Source organism: Labrus mixtus, chromosome 2 (genome assembly GCF_963584025.1).
Source record: "Labrus mixtus chromosome 2, fLabMix1.1, whole genome shotgun sequence".
NCBI classification, from domain to species: Eukaryota; Metazoa; Chordata; class Actinopteri; order Labriformes; family Labridae; genus Labrus; species Labrus mixtus.
Window position 1 is genome coordinate 7,193,533 of NC_083613.1, and position 18,747 is coordinate 7,212,279.

At 38.3% G+C, this 18,747-nt stretch overlaps 1 protein-coding gene across 4 annotated transcripts in view; it reads right to left on the reverse strand.

The window, feature by feature from the left end:
• Positions 1-411: 411 nt before the first annotated feature.
• The window catches only part of myom2a (myomesin 2a), a 33,553-nt gene continuing 15,217 nt past the window's right edge, over positions 412-18,747 (reverse strand). For 3 of the 4 annotated variants that reach the window (XM_061049177.1, XM_061049175.1, XM_061049176.1), the window contains 23 exons: positions 18,344-18,555; positions 13,786-13,960; positions 12,666-12,787; positions 11,894-12,081; positions 11,676-11,802; positions 11,133-11,311; positions 10,329-10,443; positions 9,172-9,331; positions 8,149-8,255; positions 8,005-8,049; positions 7,765-7,901; positions 7,281-7,425; positions 6,622-6,681; positions 6,261-6,328; positions 6,047-6,160; positions 4,988-5,075; positions 4,858-4,896; positions 4,351-4,456; positions 3,144-3,307; positions 2,918-2,954; positions 2,801-2,823; positions 2,385-2,440; positions 412-1,350 (listed from right to left, as the gene is read on the reverse strand). In XM_061049177.1, coding sequence (XP_060905160.1) covers positions 817-1,350; positions 2,385-2,440; positions 2,801-2,823; positions 2,918-2,954; positions 3,144-3,307; positions 4,351-4,456; positions 4,858-4,896; positions 4,988-5,075; positions 6,047-6,160; positions 6,261-6,328; positions 6,622-6,681; positions 7,281-7,425; positions 7,765-7,901; positions 8,005-8,049; positions 8,149-8,255; positions 9,172-9,331; positions 10,329-10,443; positions 11,133-11,311; positions 11,676-11,802; positions 11,894-12,081; positions 12,666-12,787; positions 13,786-13,960; positions 18,344-18,555 — 3,001 coding nt within the window. In that variant the 3' untranslated portion in view covers positions 412-816. Of the gene's footprint in view, positions 1,351-2,384; positions 2,441-2,800; positions 2,824-2,917; positions 2,955-3,143; positions 3,308-4,350; positions 4,457-4,857; positions 4,897-4,987; positions 5,076-6,046; positions 6,161-6,260; positions 6,329-6,621; positions 6,682-7,280; positions 7,426-7,764; positions 7,902-8,004; positions 8,050-8,148; positions 8,256-9,171; positions 9,332-10,328; positions 10,444-11,132; positions 11,312-11,675; positions 11,803-11,893; positions 12,082-12,665; positions 12,788-13,785; positions 13,961-15,911; positions 16,096-16,794; positions 16,923-18,217; positions 18,272-18,343; positions 18,556-18,747 lie in introns of all 4 variants that reach the window. The other variant, XM_061049178.1, reaches the window with a different exon arrangement.

The following is an 18,747-nucleotide window of genomic DNA, read 5'->3' on the forward strand; positions in this document are numbered from 1 at the left end:
AAAGGAGAACTAAACCAACCTAGAGAGAAAACAAAAGTAATCTGATATCATGTGTTATCCTGGTGTTGATGACTTAAACCCAAGCTCTGTGCCTCACAGCTCCCCGGTCATCCAGCTTAAGAAGGATCATTCTGGTTTATAAGAGTTTTGGTCTACATTATATCGGTTTTTGGTTGCCACTTTCACTGGTTCACTTTATAATCAATCAAATCTGAGAGAGTAGTAACATCTCTTGAAGAAATAAAGAATCACAACCATGTTTTTAAGCAACCCCAATCCTGACAACTTTATTTGAGGTAAAACTAAAAATAACAACGGGTGGTAAGATAATGATCACACCTCACAGTCAATAAAATCCTTGGTTATAGAGGAAACTGTGCATATGTAAAAGCTTCATGAAATAAAGCAGTATAATCTGGAGGTTTTTATTATGGCTCTTATTTTTCTCTTTCAGTAAAGCCACTTCTCGTTGTAAACCAGTATCATCCTCTAACATCCAAAAGTAATGTATACAGGCATTCCACCTTAAGGTGGAAGGTGCAGCGCTTCAAACATTTAACATAAACATCTACCCTGGTCTTTTATACTTCTCTGTTTCTGCTTTTTCCCCTCATAGAGACCAGTTGAATGATTTAACCATACAGGACATCTACTGAATGTTTGCAGCTGCTGTAAAAGTCCCTCTAATGTTTTTTTTTTATTTCCTGCAGCTAGCTCACATAGAGGGACTTTACAGCAGCTACCTCTACAGAAACTTCAAATGAACAGCTCTCGGTTTCACACTCATGCTAACAGAAAACCCCTGGCAACCACCATTTACTTTCTGGGTGGGGTCGGGGACTTCATGAATCTGGGTGGGGTTGGCGACTTGACACCGCGAGATGGAGTCGGGGTTGGAGACTTGGGGGTCGGGGTTGGAGATTTTGGGACGGGAGTAGAAGCAGGGGTGGAGGCTGGAGTTGGGCTCTTCATGGACATCGGGGTCTGGGACTTGGAGGGGGTGGGAGTGGGGGTCTTGGAGGGGGGAGCTGGGGACTTGGGCGGCACAGGCGTGGATGCAGGCGTGGCAGCAGGTGTTTTGGGTTGTCCTACTTTGGCCACTGGGATCTGCTCGCCGTGCCGGTACACGCTGACGGTGATCTCGACGAACTCGCCGCCGTACTTGTTCCGCACGTTGATGCTGTACTTGCCCGAGTCGTCGGGAGTGACTTTGTTGATGACAAGGCTGGCAAACTTGCCACCGTCGAACGTGACCCTGGTGTGCTCGTTGGAGGCGACCTCCTGCTCATTCTTGAACCAGGTGACCTCAGGTGTCGGCTCGCCCCACACGGTACAGGTCAGGCTCAGAGACTGGAGAGGACAAGAGTCAACTAAAGTCAACATTTGTTCCTATTTTGCTTAAATGTGGAACAAAAATAAGGAACATTTTGAAAAGCATTACATTCTAACTACATCTACATTCCCATTCAGAATAAAGAAGTGAATTTCTCTCCAGGAAAAACTTCTCAGCAGAATTATCTTTGCAATCACAATAAATGTGTGCTGACATCAACATCAGCAAAATGCCATGGACTAAAGATTAGGGATGTCCTCGGTTAGCCCATTAAATGATTAAATACAGCACCAGGATTAATAGTTGGTTAAATGATTAATATTTTGATCAATTCAGGTCCGCAATGTCGGTGCTTGTCTACTTGTATGTGTGCTGTGTCAGGTTAAACTTCATAGAACCATTAAAGTGAAGTAATGCTTAACCAGCGCAGGCATGTGGACATCAGGCATGGGAGGAGGACCAAAGGCTGACGGTGCTAGTACTGCTATTGTTAGCAACACTCTGAAAATCAATCTGACATTGTTTACCTGCAGATACTGTGATCCCTTGTTTAGATGTGTAAGATACATTTTGCTGGATTGTTTTCTTACCTTTAGACTTGTCAACTAGTCTGGATTGAAATAGTCTTAAAACAGATTTTGAAATAAGTTGTAGGAATGTCCCTAATAAAAATAAGTAAGCCATAAATTGCAATACTCTTAATGCTCAAAGCTTTTTCTTTTGACATTTTGTTCTGGTTCAAAGGAATGCTGTCAGGGCTGTACAGCTCCTCCAAACCTTTTGACTACTTCTTACTTATAACAACTTAAAAAACACCTTTTACGCCTTCCCTCTAATTAAAGTGGCATTGTGCATTGTGTTACAATAATGTAAATATGTTTATTTTCATGTGCATTTATTTGAGTTGTTTTGAGCCTTCAAGCTTTATTCCTTGTATAAAATGTGCTTTCCAAAGAAAGGGTAACATTATAATTGTTATTGTTTTGTTTAAAGTATTAAAAGTGACATAATGTTGATACAGTTTAAGGTGAACAGTGTGACACCTCCTCACCTTCGCTTCCATTATAGTGACGACGTCAGGCAGACCACCGACAACTCTGCCGCGGTCTGAGGAAAGAAAAGAAAACCTTAAGTTACTTCTGTTCTCATTACATAGAAAGAAAATCAGTTTCTCTACTTTACTGAAGAATATCACGTTGTTTGCACTGTGAGATGATGTAAGACATTTTACAGGGTTGAGATATTCAGAAGGAGATTGAGGAGGAATGTGAAGCTTTAAGTCTTTGAACTTTCCGACGAGAACTTTGATGTACACTTTGCCTTGAGAGCAAACTTGCCTTTGAATGTTCAGAATGTCGCCAGAGAGGTCTCTGAAAACATCTTTGTGACTTCACACAACACTACGACCTGACTGCTACAGATAAACAGAGTTTCCTCTCACTAACTCTGTTGTTTAAACAGACTTACTTTTCTCAGCGAATGCAGCTGCCCTGAAAGAAGGAAACAAATAAAAGGCAGAATTAAAATCATTTTGATATTATCTAAACGTATGCTCCAAAACTACTGTACAACCAAACAACTTACTTAAGTCTCAGGTACTCCTCATAGGCATCAGTGTATGCTGCAAAAAGATAAGATAAGATCAGGAAGATAAGGACTGTCACAACAGGCTTTACATAAACTGATAACAAAAAACACACATAATTGCACAAATAACCCAGAAAACAACCATAGAATTAAACTTCTGATTATCATTATTTGTTCAACTACTTTGGAATAAATAAGCATCTTGTCTTTTTTTGTTAATAACCTTGTCCAGAGAGATCAAAGGTCCTGGTGTGAGTCTTCTCGCCGTCTGAGATCTCGATGGAGTAGTGACCCTTCTCCTTGTCGGATGGATCACAGATCTGCATCCAGGCCATCTCAGCTGTTCCACCGATCCTCATCTTCTCAGAGGAGGCAATCTTACTCTCCCTGACAACACACGACACAGAGTTGAGTTCTCAGTTTGTACTGAAAATTGAAGACATCAGGAAAACTCAAATCTGGCCTCTGATATCTCTCAGGAGAGTTACAGCTTCTTATGTACTGTGTTTAGAGGAATAACCCTAACCCTAACCCAGGAAGCAGATTTTACTGCAGGCTAATGAGGAAGCCTAACATATTCTAAACATAACCATTACATAATAAATCAGTGGAAGTATTTTCCTTTGACAAATGATAGACTTCTGCTCTGATGTAAAGGATTGGCGAGAGGCCAGAATGAAGACGAACATTAACATGGTTGGCTTTCTGTAATTCAGTTTTCATTAGTGCTGGTTGAAATGTTACATCATTTTCACAGAACATTACTGTACCTTTTAGCACAGCAGACGCAGGTATTAGTGAAGTACAGATACTTTGTGGATGTACATACGTTTTCAGATGGATGTTCTTTAGTTCAGAGTTAAATTCTTTGAAAACGTTATTCTCACCTAAACACGTGTTAGTTACTTTAACTTTGACACAAACATATGAGGGGCCTTATGCATCTACATTTGGCATCACCCTTAAAAAATAAAAAAAGAGACTGAGTGTTTGCTGTTTGCGCTCCTTAGTTTAAGATCAGCCTGCCTGAGGAACTCTGACTTGCTCTGAGTCAGAGTATTAAGAGAGCCTGTGGTCTTAACGGCTGTGTGTCTTTTCATGTAGTGCAGTAGTGCCAACTCCTTCTTTGGGAGGAGGATTGATTCTTCAAGGCCTTAGAGTTTATACAATATTCTAGTTTTAGTTTAGTGTGTTTAGATTCACTTCAGATATATCGGCGTTCCTGTTGTTATTGTATTTACAGTGGCTTGTTTTGAGTTTTTAAGTCGTTTGTTAAACCCTTTAATCTTGCTAATACTTTGGTCCTTCCTTCTTTTGCCTTGTTTTTTTTATATTGTTCCTCCCCTCATCCCAAAACCATTTCCGGGAACATAACACCCGTACACCTAAACATTCAGAAGCTGGAGTCAGATAAAACAGTTTAGGCGTACTTGTGTTTCCAGATGGTCTTCATCTCCTCTGTGTAGTAGTTCATGTAGCACTGCAGCCTGATGCCCTCTGGAGTACACTGCAGCACCAGATCAGAGGCAGATGAACCTGAAGGCAACACATACAAAACACAGTCAGAGGGAAAGAATTAAAGGAAAAATGTTCTCAACTTTTCTACATCAGTTTTTGAGTACATTTTACAGTAGGTTCTGTCTTTCCCTCTCTAGTAAGAGAGCACCTCTAGCACCAGAGTGCCCGGGGCTGCATTTTCCCCTTCTTCAGCTCTTTTAAAGGTGAAATCACATTTTTTGGGATACACTCAGGCTAAAACAAGTTCCAGCTGCATGAAGCAAAGAAGTCGTACTGGATTCACTGAGAACATAGTTTTAAGGAAATGTTGTCAGGATCATACGTCCATTCTTTAGTCGGTCAACACATTCACAACATCCACTGAATGACACGAGGAGTCACAGACTGAGAAAAAGCAGAAGTCAGCTGCTCAAACTTACCAGCGATCTTAGCAATGGCGTTAATGATGTCATCAAACACTGCAAAGAGAAGAAAGAAAGGCATATTTTAGAACATGTTTAGAATAAAAGTAAAAACTTGGTTATGTCAGGGAAGAGAATAAAAAAGCACCTTGTCCTGAAATATCAAACACAGACGTGTCCTTTCCTCTGTCGTCACTGAGTGTGGCCTTGAAGATGCCCTGATCTTTCCTGGAGAACTGAAAAACAAACAGAACATTTTTGTTTAAATGAGAAGCTTCCACGCAGAAATATCAGTTTTTTCACACATACAAATAATTAAAATAAATATTTAAATCTTTAAAAAATGAAAAATAAAGATACATGATGTGTAGGAATGTTATAGGGACATTGCTATCATAAAAATGATTTTACTCATATTTGAAGCATTATCTAGTGAACTAACATGCATCACCTTTTAAGAAACAACTTAAGCTTCAACACAGGAAAACAATCCCTGCGAGGTCAAAACATTTTTGATTTAAAGAAACAGTTTTGCCAGGATCTCAGTTTTGTTGTCTTGAGCACCACTGGTGGTGAAAAGCAGTAATTGCAGCTGTACTTTTAGACTCCAGCCTAACAAAAATCTAAACAGCATCCTCAATTATGGTTCTGACTGTAATTTTCATCCAAAGGTTTGCTTCTTTTCTTTGGATTGGCATTAAATTGCAATGGTCTGCAGTCATGAAAGTTTCCTTTTTGTGTGTGATAGTAAGTCTGCTCTTCTCAACAACTAAAATTGAAAACTGCACACAGCTTTTGCTTCTCTCTCTGTCGGACCACCCAGTGCCAGGTGATGGATGCTACTTATAATGTCTTTCTGTCCATGTCATTTTTACTTAACACCCAGTTTGATATACAAAAAAGAAATTAATATTCGTGTTCCCTCATTCTGCAGAAGATGGTAATTTCAAAACGAATCACGTGGATGAAAATATTGAATGTTTACATTTTTAATTTCCATCGTTTAATTTTGAGAAAATGATCCCTGCTAGATTTCAGAGATAAGTCTCACATTTCAACTGTACACATTTATTTTTCCGTTTTAAATCTATAAACATAAAACAACTACGACTTGACTAAACGTTTACTAAGTATTTGATGTATGTTATAATGAAAGTGTTTATATATGATATATATGTTTGGAGTTAACAGATTGTGATGTAATCACCAGAGGGATGGGGAGAGCACAGGCTCCAGACATGACATTTGGAGGAGTTTCTGGAACGATCTCATCGTCCTCTCTGTACCAGTGGAAAGTCGTCTCCTTCTTCACGTTAGCCACCTACAGCACAAAGAAAACAAACACACGGGTCAGTTTTATTGAGAAGAATGAAAGTAAAGTAAATAAAATAGTGCTGAAGACGGAGTCCGTTTGACATCACCTTGCAGGCGAGCATGACAGTGCAGTCCTCAGTGACAGTGAAATACAGATACTCAGAGAAATGTGGACCTGAAATGTGGAATCAAAAAATGTAACCATGCAAGTTAAGACATCATAAATCTAAGACATATTTCTACAGAGATACAATGAAAGGTGTTTAAAAAGGGAAATCATCTTAATACTTAGTCATCTTTGATTCAATTCTGGATATGGATAGGACACTCGATATTATTAAACATTTCAATGAGGATATTTCAAAGGAAAAAAGTTGAAGTGATTCTTTGAAGAGTTCAGAATATTCTGTAATAAAAGGTCACAGCTGAGACTCAAGGTGTCTCAGATCATTATATGTGTCATGTTACCTTGCTTCCTGATGTGCTCTTTCCTCTGGAACTCAGCCTCCTTCAGAGCAACTTTGAACACTGAAACAGAATCAGAGTCATGATGAATAATTATTGGGTTTGGTCAGCATTAAGTGTTACATTCTGATTCTGCAAAAATCATAAAAAAAAAAAAATTAAACATGTCAGAAGAAGACTCACAGCTGATGTTGTGATTTACAACGAAGGTGAATATTAAATATCTTGAAATTTTAAAATTCTTTCCAGTAATAATTTTCTCTCTAAAGTAAAGATGACACCTCTAATACTGAAAGTAAACAGGTAACAATAACACATAGATGTAGTTTAAGTTTAGTGATGTAGAAGGAAAACCAGAGGAAACATGCAGCTCACTTTATACACTTTCTCTAAACATTCTTTAAAAGTCATAGAGTAATTATCACACAACAAGTGGACAAATAAATGTTACAGATTTTCTAAAGCATCAAAATGACATCAACATATCTTCATTTTACTTTACATTTAAATTATTTTTTAACCCGTATAACACTGTTGATCTTTTCTCACATTGTAATACATGATCATTTCAATCTAATGAGTTCAAACTAAACAAGTTTAAAATAATGTTCAGGTCATTAGTCCGCCACCTGATGACGTCTTGGTGTTTTATAGCAACTCACCGTCTCCAACCAGCACCAGGGAGCTCTGAGTTTTGGCCTTGCCATCGGTGATCTGGACGGTGTACGTGCCCTCGTTGGCTCTGGTAAAAAGATCGACCGTCATCTGGATGATTCCTGAGGCCACGTCGTGACTGATCTTATGTCCCTGCGGAGAAAAGTGGAAATCCATTTAAATCTACAATAATAAGTTTACAGTTTTCTTTCAACATTTAACAAACATTTTATATTTACTTCTGGCTAGCTTTAGCAATAAGGAAGGTCATCTTTTTTTTTAAGTTGTTGAAATTCTTTAAAACATGACAGTAATCAGTTTATCAAAAGCTTCTACTTCAGAGGGAAACAGTTTTTAATGCTGGGTACAAATTGTTCATTTGGATCTTTTGCTTCTATTTGTAGATAATCATCGCAGAAAAAAGGGAAGAAAAAATACAGTGTAGCGAAACATTCAAAAACTCAGTCAGTATTGGTCTTTAAGAAGCATTACCTCCCCGCTGGTGACCTCCTTGTCATTAACTATGAACCTGTAGGACACAGATGGCGACAGTTTGACGGCCTGCAGCCAGAAACGCACGTGACCCTTCTCCAAGATCTCGTAGTTCAGACCATGTTTCAGAGGAACAACTACAAGGGACCAAGAGACACACAAAGGTTACACAATGTTAGAAATAAAACTTCATTCATTTAACTGAGGCAGCGAGTCTGCTGCAAACACACGAGCACTCACCTGGATGTCTGATGGCGTAGCTGAGCTCCAGCATGGTGTTCAGAGCTGCAGAAAGAATAAACAAAAACACATTAAAGTCAGACACATCTAAAATCTGTTCAGTGTTTATGTAGATTGTAGATATGTAGAAGTATCAGGACCTACCGTCCTCAGTCAGAGTGTGGCTAGAAGAGACTCCGTCTGTGTCGGTGACCACCACAGAGTATTTTCCCAAATCGTCTTTATCAGGGTTGGTGAAAGTCAGTCTGGAACTGAGAAGCAAACACAGCAATAAAACTTCCATTGAGGTCATCAGAGCTTTACACGAGTAGAGATGTTTCACTAACAAAAAACTTGAAACTGTGCTTCTTTAATGCAAGTCAGTTCAATTATCTGGAGTTAGTTAGTTTGCCTTTGATAGTTTCTACAAATGTATGACTTTGTTGAAAGTTGGACAAGTACAACTAAATACTGCATGCAACTGTATTTGACCTGATTTAATTCATTCTTTCTTTTATTCTTTTTTATTATTCTGTCCATATTAAACTTTTGTTTTGTTCTTATTGCTCATTGAATTAACAGAGATTCTAATACTTCACCAGCCTTTGTTAAGCGCTCTGAACTTCTCCTGTGTTTGAAATGTGTTTTATAAATAAGGCTGCGTCACCTCTGACCTTTTATAGTGTTAAGTATTCAAAACCGTTTTTACAAATATATTACCAGTTTCCCTACAGGACAGCACAAAGTTAAATTCATATCAAGAACAAGGTTTCCAATAATAAAAATAACAAAAGTAAAGAACTGCTTTTAAGCTCAAGACAACTACCTGGCCATCTGGACCAATCAGAATCAAAGTCTCAGGCTTTTGTTTAATGTTTACTCTGTATTAAGAACTAGATTCAATATATATTTCCCTGGAACATTTATAGAAAGCTGAATGTTGCATAACGTGCTCATCTTGTGAAGATATGTCTGAAAAAAGAGAATCTGGGGTTTGAGTGTTACAACGTGCCATGTCTTTAAGACATCTTATCTCACACAGTCAGCACAGGAAAAAGTCAACATTGCTTATGTGATCCTGCTCAGCAGCAGGTTATTATCATCGGATCAGGGAAACAAACTTTGACATTATTTTCAAAGAAGTTCAATGAACACTGAGATGTTTGGAGGATCACAGTCATTTCTTACGTTCTGCCCTTGTTTGTCACAGCGACCCTGGGGCAGTCTCCGATGGGTTTGTAGTTCTTGGACCAGACAAACTTGGACGTGTCACAGATCTCACAGGCCTCCAGAGACAGGAAGACATCTCCGGTCTCCTCATCCACTCCAGCTACGATCTCCTGGGTGCCTGGGAACATAAAGAACATATAAACATTATCAACGAGATATAATAAAGGAAACTGTCTTTGATATCTTTGATGTTACACTGAGGTTGAGATTCAACAGAGTTTGAGTTAATTTGGGTATCTCTTTAAATCTCAGGATTGTCATATTATCATACATTTAGAAACACAATGTCTGCTCATGAAGAGGAAGCAGAAATAAGAGTTCAGTGGATGGAAACATCCTGATTTATCAACTATTTCAAAGATTTATAGATAAATGATAAATGTCTATATTTTCATTTAGGTAAATCTGTCTTTAGGGTAGATGTCATTCATTTTTGTGTGTCATCTATAATTGTATGTTGTTGTTGTTTTAACCTTCAATAATGTGGGGCCAAATAATTTGGAAAGTTGGTGTTTCAAAAGGTTTCAAAAAATATATTTCCTTACTAATCTGAACCTGATTATTTGACTTAAAGAACACAAACCTGTACAAAATTAGAGATGTTTTTTTACTTTCAGATTTGAATTACTAATAATGTTCTAACGTGATCTTATATTGTGATATCTTATTATTTAAATGTATTTTACAGGGTTTGTGATACAGAAGTAATCAAAACTTCATCAACACTTATGGCTTTAATAAGTGGCTTCAAATGAAGATTTTATTATATTTTATTTTATTTGAGTGTTTCATACATTTAATCCATTCAGGAAAGTGTTTTTTTTTTATTTGCATTAAACCTTTTAAAATATTTAACTTGATTTTTCTTTTAGCACAATGTGGTATTCATAAGAATAAAGTTTAAAGTCATGTTATCATTCAGTGCCAGCTTTATGTATATCTGTTAAATAACTTTATTTTGAATGCAGCTAGTGTTACTGGAGCTGAAACAATGTCTACATAAGAATACCTGACAGCATAATAAAAATGATCATCATACTGGCAAAATTATTTCATGCATTTTTCAACAAAAGGGGTGGCCAAAGTAAATATAAAAGTTGTTTATTTGTTGTTACCTGGCAGAGCTTTGGCACAGACCGGCTCGGACACCTGAGAAGGTTTTCCCACACCCTTTGCATTAACAGCACGAACTCTGAACACGTAGCTTTCACCTTCCTCCAGACCTGACACCTGCAGGAAACAATGGACCGTCTTCAGAGAGTGACAGAGTGACTGAAACTTTAACTCATGCCCCTAAAACAAACTTTGAATATACCGTAGGACACAGTTTTATTAGCATCCTTATCTAGTTGTCCACTATGAGAGGAGAGGAGAGGAGAGGAGAGGAGAGGAGAGGAGAGGAGAGGAGAGGAGAGGAGATATTATCCAGAACCTTGCATCCACTTTTCCTTCTGATGCTCCATACTGGTCCAGTTAAAAACTTCAGAACTTTTCAGGAAGCTGCTGGCCGCTTCCTGTCTTTTTTTAATGCAATCAATCATCAGAAAATGGATAAGGAAGCTTGTTCTGCCTGTTTGTCTGTCCTGAATTTTATGATTAAAAAGGGTATACAAATAGTACAAAAAGGGCCTGAAACCAAGCTCCTGCTCCATGCACTCACACAGTCCTCCACATCTGTTAAATTGAGAGGCAGCAGCGGGTCACCATTCACGTCATTCATGTAAATTGTCTGGAGTGTAATATGCAGAGGTGTAATCCTAGTCTTTATATAATGGGGGCTGTCAAATGTATTCTAGCTCCAGTGTTTACTGTGTTTATCCACCAGGAAAAAAAGCCACATAGACATACTGTATGGTCAAACATGAATAGGATTTTTGCTCAAACATGTACAGCTATTATTCTAGCGGTTGGTCTCCTACCTTCAGATAACGGTGGCTCACAGCTTCCTGGTTCAGAGTGACAAACTCAGATGACCCCTTCTTGGCCATGTCCACAAGATATCCAGTGACTGCACCAGCTCCGGTGTAGATGGGAGCTTTCCACAGGAGGACCAGGGAGTGACTTCTGACCTCACTGAAGCTCAGGTCGTAGGCGGGGCCTGGAGGTGAGGTCAAATAAAAACCGTGAGCTGAACTGAAGGGAGAAGGGGTATGCCTCTGAGGTCTGTCTGTGGTTTGGCTGCAGAAACAGGTTATTCATACATACATACATACAAAGAAACTCATGTGATTAGAAATGAACCTTGCATGAAAGGTGCTATATAAATAAAGTTATTATTGTTATTATAATCCTCAAGGTTTTTCTTTAGTTCTAGGTTGGTTAATTTCTTCGTTCTAAGTAAGATTTCAAATATCAGGTCATCTTAGAACAAAAAGAATATCTGACTTAGAGTTACCTGAAAATTGCATTTCAGAGATAGATATTTCTCATCAACTTTCATCTCATATAGATCATTCTCTTACCCGGCTCTTCCATGGTCCAAGCTTCACATTTCATTGCGGCGCTGGGAGCTGAGGGCACGCCCACACCGGCCATGTTAGCGGCCTGGACCTTAAACTCGTAGAAGGTTCCCTCTGTCAGACTGTCAATCTGTAGAGACAAAAAGAAAGAGATTTCATGAATATGTAACGGGATAGTTTCTCTACAGTTTCATTTTGAATATCTGATAGATGTCACTCACAGTGCAGATCCTCTCAGTGACAGCCTGCAGGTTGACCTCCTTCCACACCAAAGTGTCTGCGTTTCTCTTGTCAACGTAGAAAGCATTGACCTTAGAGCCGCCGCAGTGTTTGGGACTCTTCCAGGCGATAGTCATGGAGGAGCCGTCGCTGTTCAGCAAGGTGATGCCGTATGGAGCACTGGGAGTGGCTGAAATGTTTAATATTCATGTTAGAAACTTCATTATCATAGTTTTACAGAGTGAAGCAAAGTTTTGGCATAGCAAACTATTTTGGGACTTTATGCTTTTTTTTTAGAGCGTGTATGAAATCTGACAACAGTATGATGATAAAAGAAGAGTTTGAACCCTTGTGATGAAAAACTGCTGAAGTAGTTTCATGTGAGAAGACAATATTTTGTGACCTTTCTGGAACAAATCAGTGCATTGTGTTACCACTGTGCAGGTGACATTACCAGTATGCAGTTCTGTGATCAAACATATAACGCAATGGAAGTGGACACAGTGGGAGCAGTGGGTAAGTCAGGTGGGGAAACACTAACACACCTTTTTGTACGTACCATACTCCACCCCTTTTCCTGGATAGGATAATGAAAGTAACCAAACTGAACATCAAACTGTTTATTGATTATGTTTCTGTTATTATCACCTTTAGTTTTCAGCTACATATTTCCTCAAGTTTGATTTGCAGAAAATATCCTAGCCTGCAGGCTTTATAAGCAGTTTAAAGCATTTTAAAATGATAAAATGTAAAATGAGGTCTGTTTGTTGTTACCGAGGGCCGACTCCACAGCGATGGGAGAGGACTCCTGAGACTCATCACTGAGACCAAAGACGTTGACAGCTTGGACACGGAAAGCATAGGTCTCTCCAGGGATCAGGCCGTGGACCACAAACCTGAGGTGCACACACATATTGAAATTGTAACATTTAAAAAAAAAAGAATTTGAAATATAGAACAAATAAAGTAGTTCCTCTGCCTTTTTTTTGTTTTTTAGTTATGATGATTCATGATCTTTGGCTATGTTGTCAACATTAGCTGAAAAGACCAAAGCTGTGTTTTGTACAAGGATCAGACCTGTTTATTTCTGCTGTCTAGTTGGGTATTTTGACACAAGGCTCCACCATAGACTGTATAAAACATGGACTTAGTCTCAGTGACCTCACCCACTGATTTCTGAAGAGGGGGTATGTAGCCTGATGACGGCGGTTAACATATTGGAAATGCTATCGTAACCTAATGTTCCATCAATCTAAAAACAGACAGAGGTAGACTTGAGGGGGTCTTTAGCTTCCTGTCAAACAGCTACAATGCATCCACCTGTCAGTCAAAACAGTCACATCCCTTAATTTGTGAATAATTCTTCATATAATCAAAGCAGATGTTTTAGTTTTTAAAGAATAAACCCTGAATAACTTCAACAGATATATAAATTAGCTCTTCACTCTAAATTAGCTTTCTGTACGAGGCTGAAAATGTATTTTTTTTATTTCTGCAGTAAAAAGGACATTTCATATTGGACATAAAGAGGGTTTCTATGACTTTTGCAGCCAGCAGCAAGACTTTTTTTGCACTTAGATTTGCTGCCATCCTCTAGTGGCCACTCAAAGAACTGCAGATTTTGACAATTCCTTGACGGCAAAATGTCTTCAACGAGAGCAAATTTTGAGTTTGGAAAAAAAGTATCTGTTACTTGACATTACCAAATATCTCCTAGGGAATAAATAAAGTATTTCTGATTCTAATTCTGACCCGAGCTGTCATTTGTACTTTACTACAAACCAAATTTGCAAAAATGTTACAAAGTACTCCCATTGTTATTACAAAGCAAATATAGTGAGTCTTAATGTGCTTGATGTTTGGTCTTTATACACCTTGAGTTCCAGATAATTACCTGGTGTGCTTGAAAGGTTTGTGATTACAGGGGAACCAGTCCTTGGCTCCGACAACGCGGCCATCGATGTAATATCCCATCAGGTTTTTCAGAGCTTTGGGAGCTTCCCACTGCACAAACACGGACGACTTGGTGTTTCTGGTGGCAACGACCTTACCGGGAGCGGAGGGGACACCTGAGGAGGAAAAGATGCTTTCATTTACACACTACTCATGTTACTATATTATATGACAATCAAAATAATGGTTTCATCAAGGACTTCCTTCAAATCATGGGTGGATCAACATTTCACTTTTGATTTAATAAGAAGAAATAAAAGAAACAAACTGATTTCAACTTGTAATAACTTCATAATAACATCATAAGTTATCAAAGATCATATACAGTATAAACTGCATGTTTCAAACAAGGACAATGAGAGCTTGATTTACCTAATCAGGACAATACAGTCAGATCTGCTGTTACTCACAGGTCTTTATTTCCTGACTTTTGGACTCTTGTCATTCTACACTTTCTCAATAGACTGATTCTTACATGTTTACTCTTATTAGAACAGAAACCTGTAAATATTACTCACTGTTGGTTTTATATGAGCTTTTCTTTTTACTGTGGATTACAAAATTAATCCCTTCTATCAAACATGCATTAGTAAAAGGTGTCTCCCTGTAGTGTTTGCCATGATTCATGAGCTTTCAATGTGTATAACGTGCACAAACACACCGAGGCCTGTGAAATAGGGTTTGGTGTCTGGGAAAAATGCAACATGTGAGTTTGTTTTCAAGCTCCAGTGAAACAACAAAACAATAGTGAAGTAGGAGGGGACTGGATTTGAGCACATTAACACTTTTTGATACTTCATGAATTGTATATCTATGAACGTGAGATACTTCAGTGATTTTTGAAAAAAGGATAATTGTTCTATGCATTTTTCAATACACTGTTTTTGCTTGGAATAAAAGGTATCCAATTCACCTGGAGATATCAGATCAAAACATCAGACCTATACTCAAAGAAAACATCCCTCATGTGTCAAGTCAGAAGAACTTCAAGAAACAACTTTTTCTGAACTGACTGAACATAACCATCGTTTGCACAGTATAAATCGAACACTGCAAAAATCATTTGACAAATTCCAGTGATCCTTCCTGCATGCTCTACCTTTGGCTCATAGATAAGTCAATCACACAGAAAGAAGAATGAATTACTTTGTGATATTAAAGCAGAGTGAAACAGTGCTCTTAAAGGTGTTCAACTGTACATACCAACCGGCACCTCTGTACCTGCAACAAACAGTGATTCACTTTGAACAAAGGACAGATTTAGTGTGTCACGTTGTGGAACAGTACTTGAACTTACATTTGTGTGTTTTGAGCTCAAAGGTTTGATAAAACTGTTGTGGTATTTCTACAAAAACATACTTTGAGGCCTTTCAGTGTTGACAAGAATGACATTCTAATCAAAGTGAGACTCATATCTTATTTGGGAGGAGACTAAAAATGGACAACTTTGTGAAACTAAAAGAGAAATGAATGTTGTCGTTTCATAGTGAAAGTGTATTGTGATGTGAAAAGATGTTTAAGCACAAACAAGAGCTCACACAATATGAGCAATACATTTTTATTGTTCTAATGACTTCAATAAAATCAAAAGTCATTTCTGAAAATCATCAGAATCAAGTTTGTTGAAATATTCTTTTAATTTCTCTTTCAATTACATTCTTTAAATGTTTGATTATGTTAATAATACAATAATACAAGTTAAACAGCTCTGATGGACTTTTTCATTTTAATTCAGTCTTTGTTTGATGACTTCATCAAGTTACCCCAACAATTTTTTAACCATTTTTATTCAACTGTTGACACAAGAGGAGGGACATAATAATGCTTTCCTTCTCTTAAAGACTTTTTTAAACGTGTTTTTGACTGTTATCACAGTTCAACATTAAGATGAATCAAGAGTTTGATTTGATATATATATATATATTTTTTTAATTTTAAATCAGTAAAAGACCAGTAGAGATACTAAATGACAAAAAAGAGTCGATAGTAGATAACTAATAGGTTAGTTATAAATAGAAGATGTTTATGTACATGTAATGTGCTTTACGTAAACACGGCAGCCCTTACCATCTTTATCCACCTTTTGGACAGGCTCGGAGGGCGCTGAGGCCTCGCTGCAGCCGTACATGTTGACCGAATACACTCGGAACTGGTACATTTGCTCATCTTGCAAATCATAAACCGGGTAACGGGGGGAGCAAAGTTTGACTGCTGTGTTGAGCCGCTGCCATGCTCCAGTGCCTGCTAAGCACTGTGGGAGAATGGGGGGGGGGGGGGGGGGGGGGGGGGGGAGGAGGGGAGGCGTGAGAAGGTACAGCCATCTATGACAACCTCATCAATGTGCTTCAAATACAAAGAGACACACATAGGCAGACTATGTGTGTTTGCAAAATTAGGGCTTAGGGTTTCATTTTGGCCAGACCAAAGTAAATGACTGATATGAAAATCTAAAATATACACAACGATGATATGTGTCTTTATTATACAGGGTTGTGTATCAAAGCCCTTTCTGAACATCAGTCAGAAAACATTCTGTGTATCGACATAAATAACAGAGATAATGTTGTGTAAGATAGTTGTAATATTCCTGTTTCATCTACAGTAGAGTTGAAGCTAATAAAAAGAGCATGTCATTTGAAAGTTTCACTGAAATTATTTAAAGAGCTTTTTTGTTTTAGTAGGAATAAACTTTTGGAGGACATTTAAAGGGAAAATTCAGGGCCAGGTTGTTCCAAAGGTTTCATCCTGAAAAAAATCATTGAGATTTGGTGATCATGTAATCCAGCTCACTTTTATTCCTCTGTTAAGAGTTTTACCGTGTTGGATTACTTTTGAACAACCGGGCCCAGAGTTTAAGAGGTTCAAATCTTCTTTATGCTTTCATAATTATACGTTGATTATCACTGGACTACACTGATGGTAAAGGACGGCTTGAGAGGAAGCAACACACCTTCTCGATGATGTACCACAGTGGAGCTCGTCCACGGGGGCTGGGAGGCTTCCAGCTCAGGACGAGGTACGATTTGAAAACCTCAGACGCGTGTACGTCGGTGGGCTCCCCCGGTAGAGTTACATAGCCTAGATCAGGAGTGAACGGGGATAAAGCCTAAAGTACAAACAGCAGCTCCTGATGCAGAAGTCCCCTTTCTTTTACCGCAATGTTTTGAAGAGGTGAAGTAAAGAGTGCATCCCAGATGGATTGACCTACAGATTGATCTGTTGCATCATCTACACACATTCTCTCTCTCCAGTTAGGCTGCAAAGTCTGAACCATACATTTAAATGAGCTGACTTTGATAGTTTGAATGAGCCTAGTTCATGTTTTCTTTCATAAGAATAAACAATAAATAAACGCTCTTTAGCAAAGAACTTAAAGACTGTACGTTTTGCAGTATTTGAGAAGCTGCAGTGGTACATTGGGACTTCTACAACAGGTCTTACGTTCAATCATTAACGTGTTGAAAACTTTTAGTGTGTAAATCAGGGTTTCTGTTAAAGGTTTGCCAAAGAGAAGGGAGGGAGATACTCGACACACTTTTTAGTAGGAAAGAAACTCTTCAAGTGGTTGAACTCTTGTGAACATTTCAGTTGATTTTAGCTTGAAAGGAGGAACAGGAGTTAGATCCAAGATGGCACCACAACTTTTAGAAAGGGAGGGAGATAAAAAAATATTGTTTTTTCTTTGATGCATTCGGTTAACAAATAAGAGGATAGAAATGTTAATTTTGATATAATGTTGCAGCTGTTATGATGTAACCCTGCAAATGTTGATGGCTATTTTAAACCTACCTTCAAATGTGAGAGAAACAAAACTAAGGATACTTACTCATGATTATATGGATGCTCATTATGTCAAGATAGTACGTCTTTTTTTGAATTAAGTTTCTTGAGAAAGTTTAAAACAGAACCTTTTTTTCTGACTATATTCCTGGAAATAGACCACAGACACCAGGTTTTTCTGAATGCAGCTTTTTCTCTTCACTCCGTGTTTGTGTAACAATGTAAACAAGATTAAGAAAAAATGACATGATTCATAAAAATCTATTTAATTTTCTTATATCAGTCTTTGAATTCTCACTTAGTGAGAAGCTGAAGGTGTTGAGTAGGAGATTGAGATGGTCTTCATGTGTTGATCTACAAATAGCCTCTTTGATGTAAATGAGGATAACATTTATTTTGCCCCTCTTCTTAAAATGAAACTGCAGTTTTTACATTCAAACGTTCCTTTCAGATGTTACGTTTAGTTCAGTTATGTACTGAGAGGTTTTTAAAGAGGGACAGATGTTAGGGTTTGGTTTTGTGAGGTTACAAAAAAGAGTCTTAAAGATTAAAGTGAATCACTGAACCCAGATCAGTCTTGTAGACTACCCTACCTTCCAGGTCATCATCCTTGATGACTATGTCGTATCTTCCTTCGATTTTAATCACTGTTTCAGGAAACGACAACAACACACCTGTTAGGGAACAGTCACATCCGGCCATCTGTATTTTGGATTTACCTTCCTCGGTACCTTGCAGCCTTTCGCTCTCGGCAGCATCAAGGGCGGTCACTTTGTCCGACATACGTGATGGTCTGCTGGTGCCGGCGCTGTTCACGGCTCTGACCCGGAAGTGGTAGGAGTGTCCCACGCTCAGGCCGTGCACCGGGTATTTACAAACCTTCACAGGGGAGTCGTTGCACTGGACCCAGGTGTCTTTTCCTGCTTCACACCTGCACATCGGAGAGGGAAGATGAACGTTTTTAACATTTTTAACACAAAGTGAAGCCCTTTTATTCAACTAGCCCTCAGTACACAGAAAACTTTGATGAAGTGCATATTCTTACTCAATTATAAAAATCGTTGCAGAACTTTCCCCAAAAAGTGTTAAAACGTGATTCACAACGTGCAATTCAATAAAAACT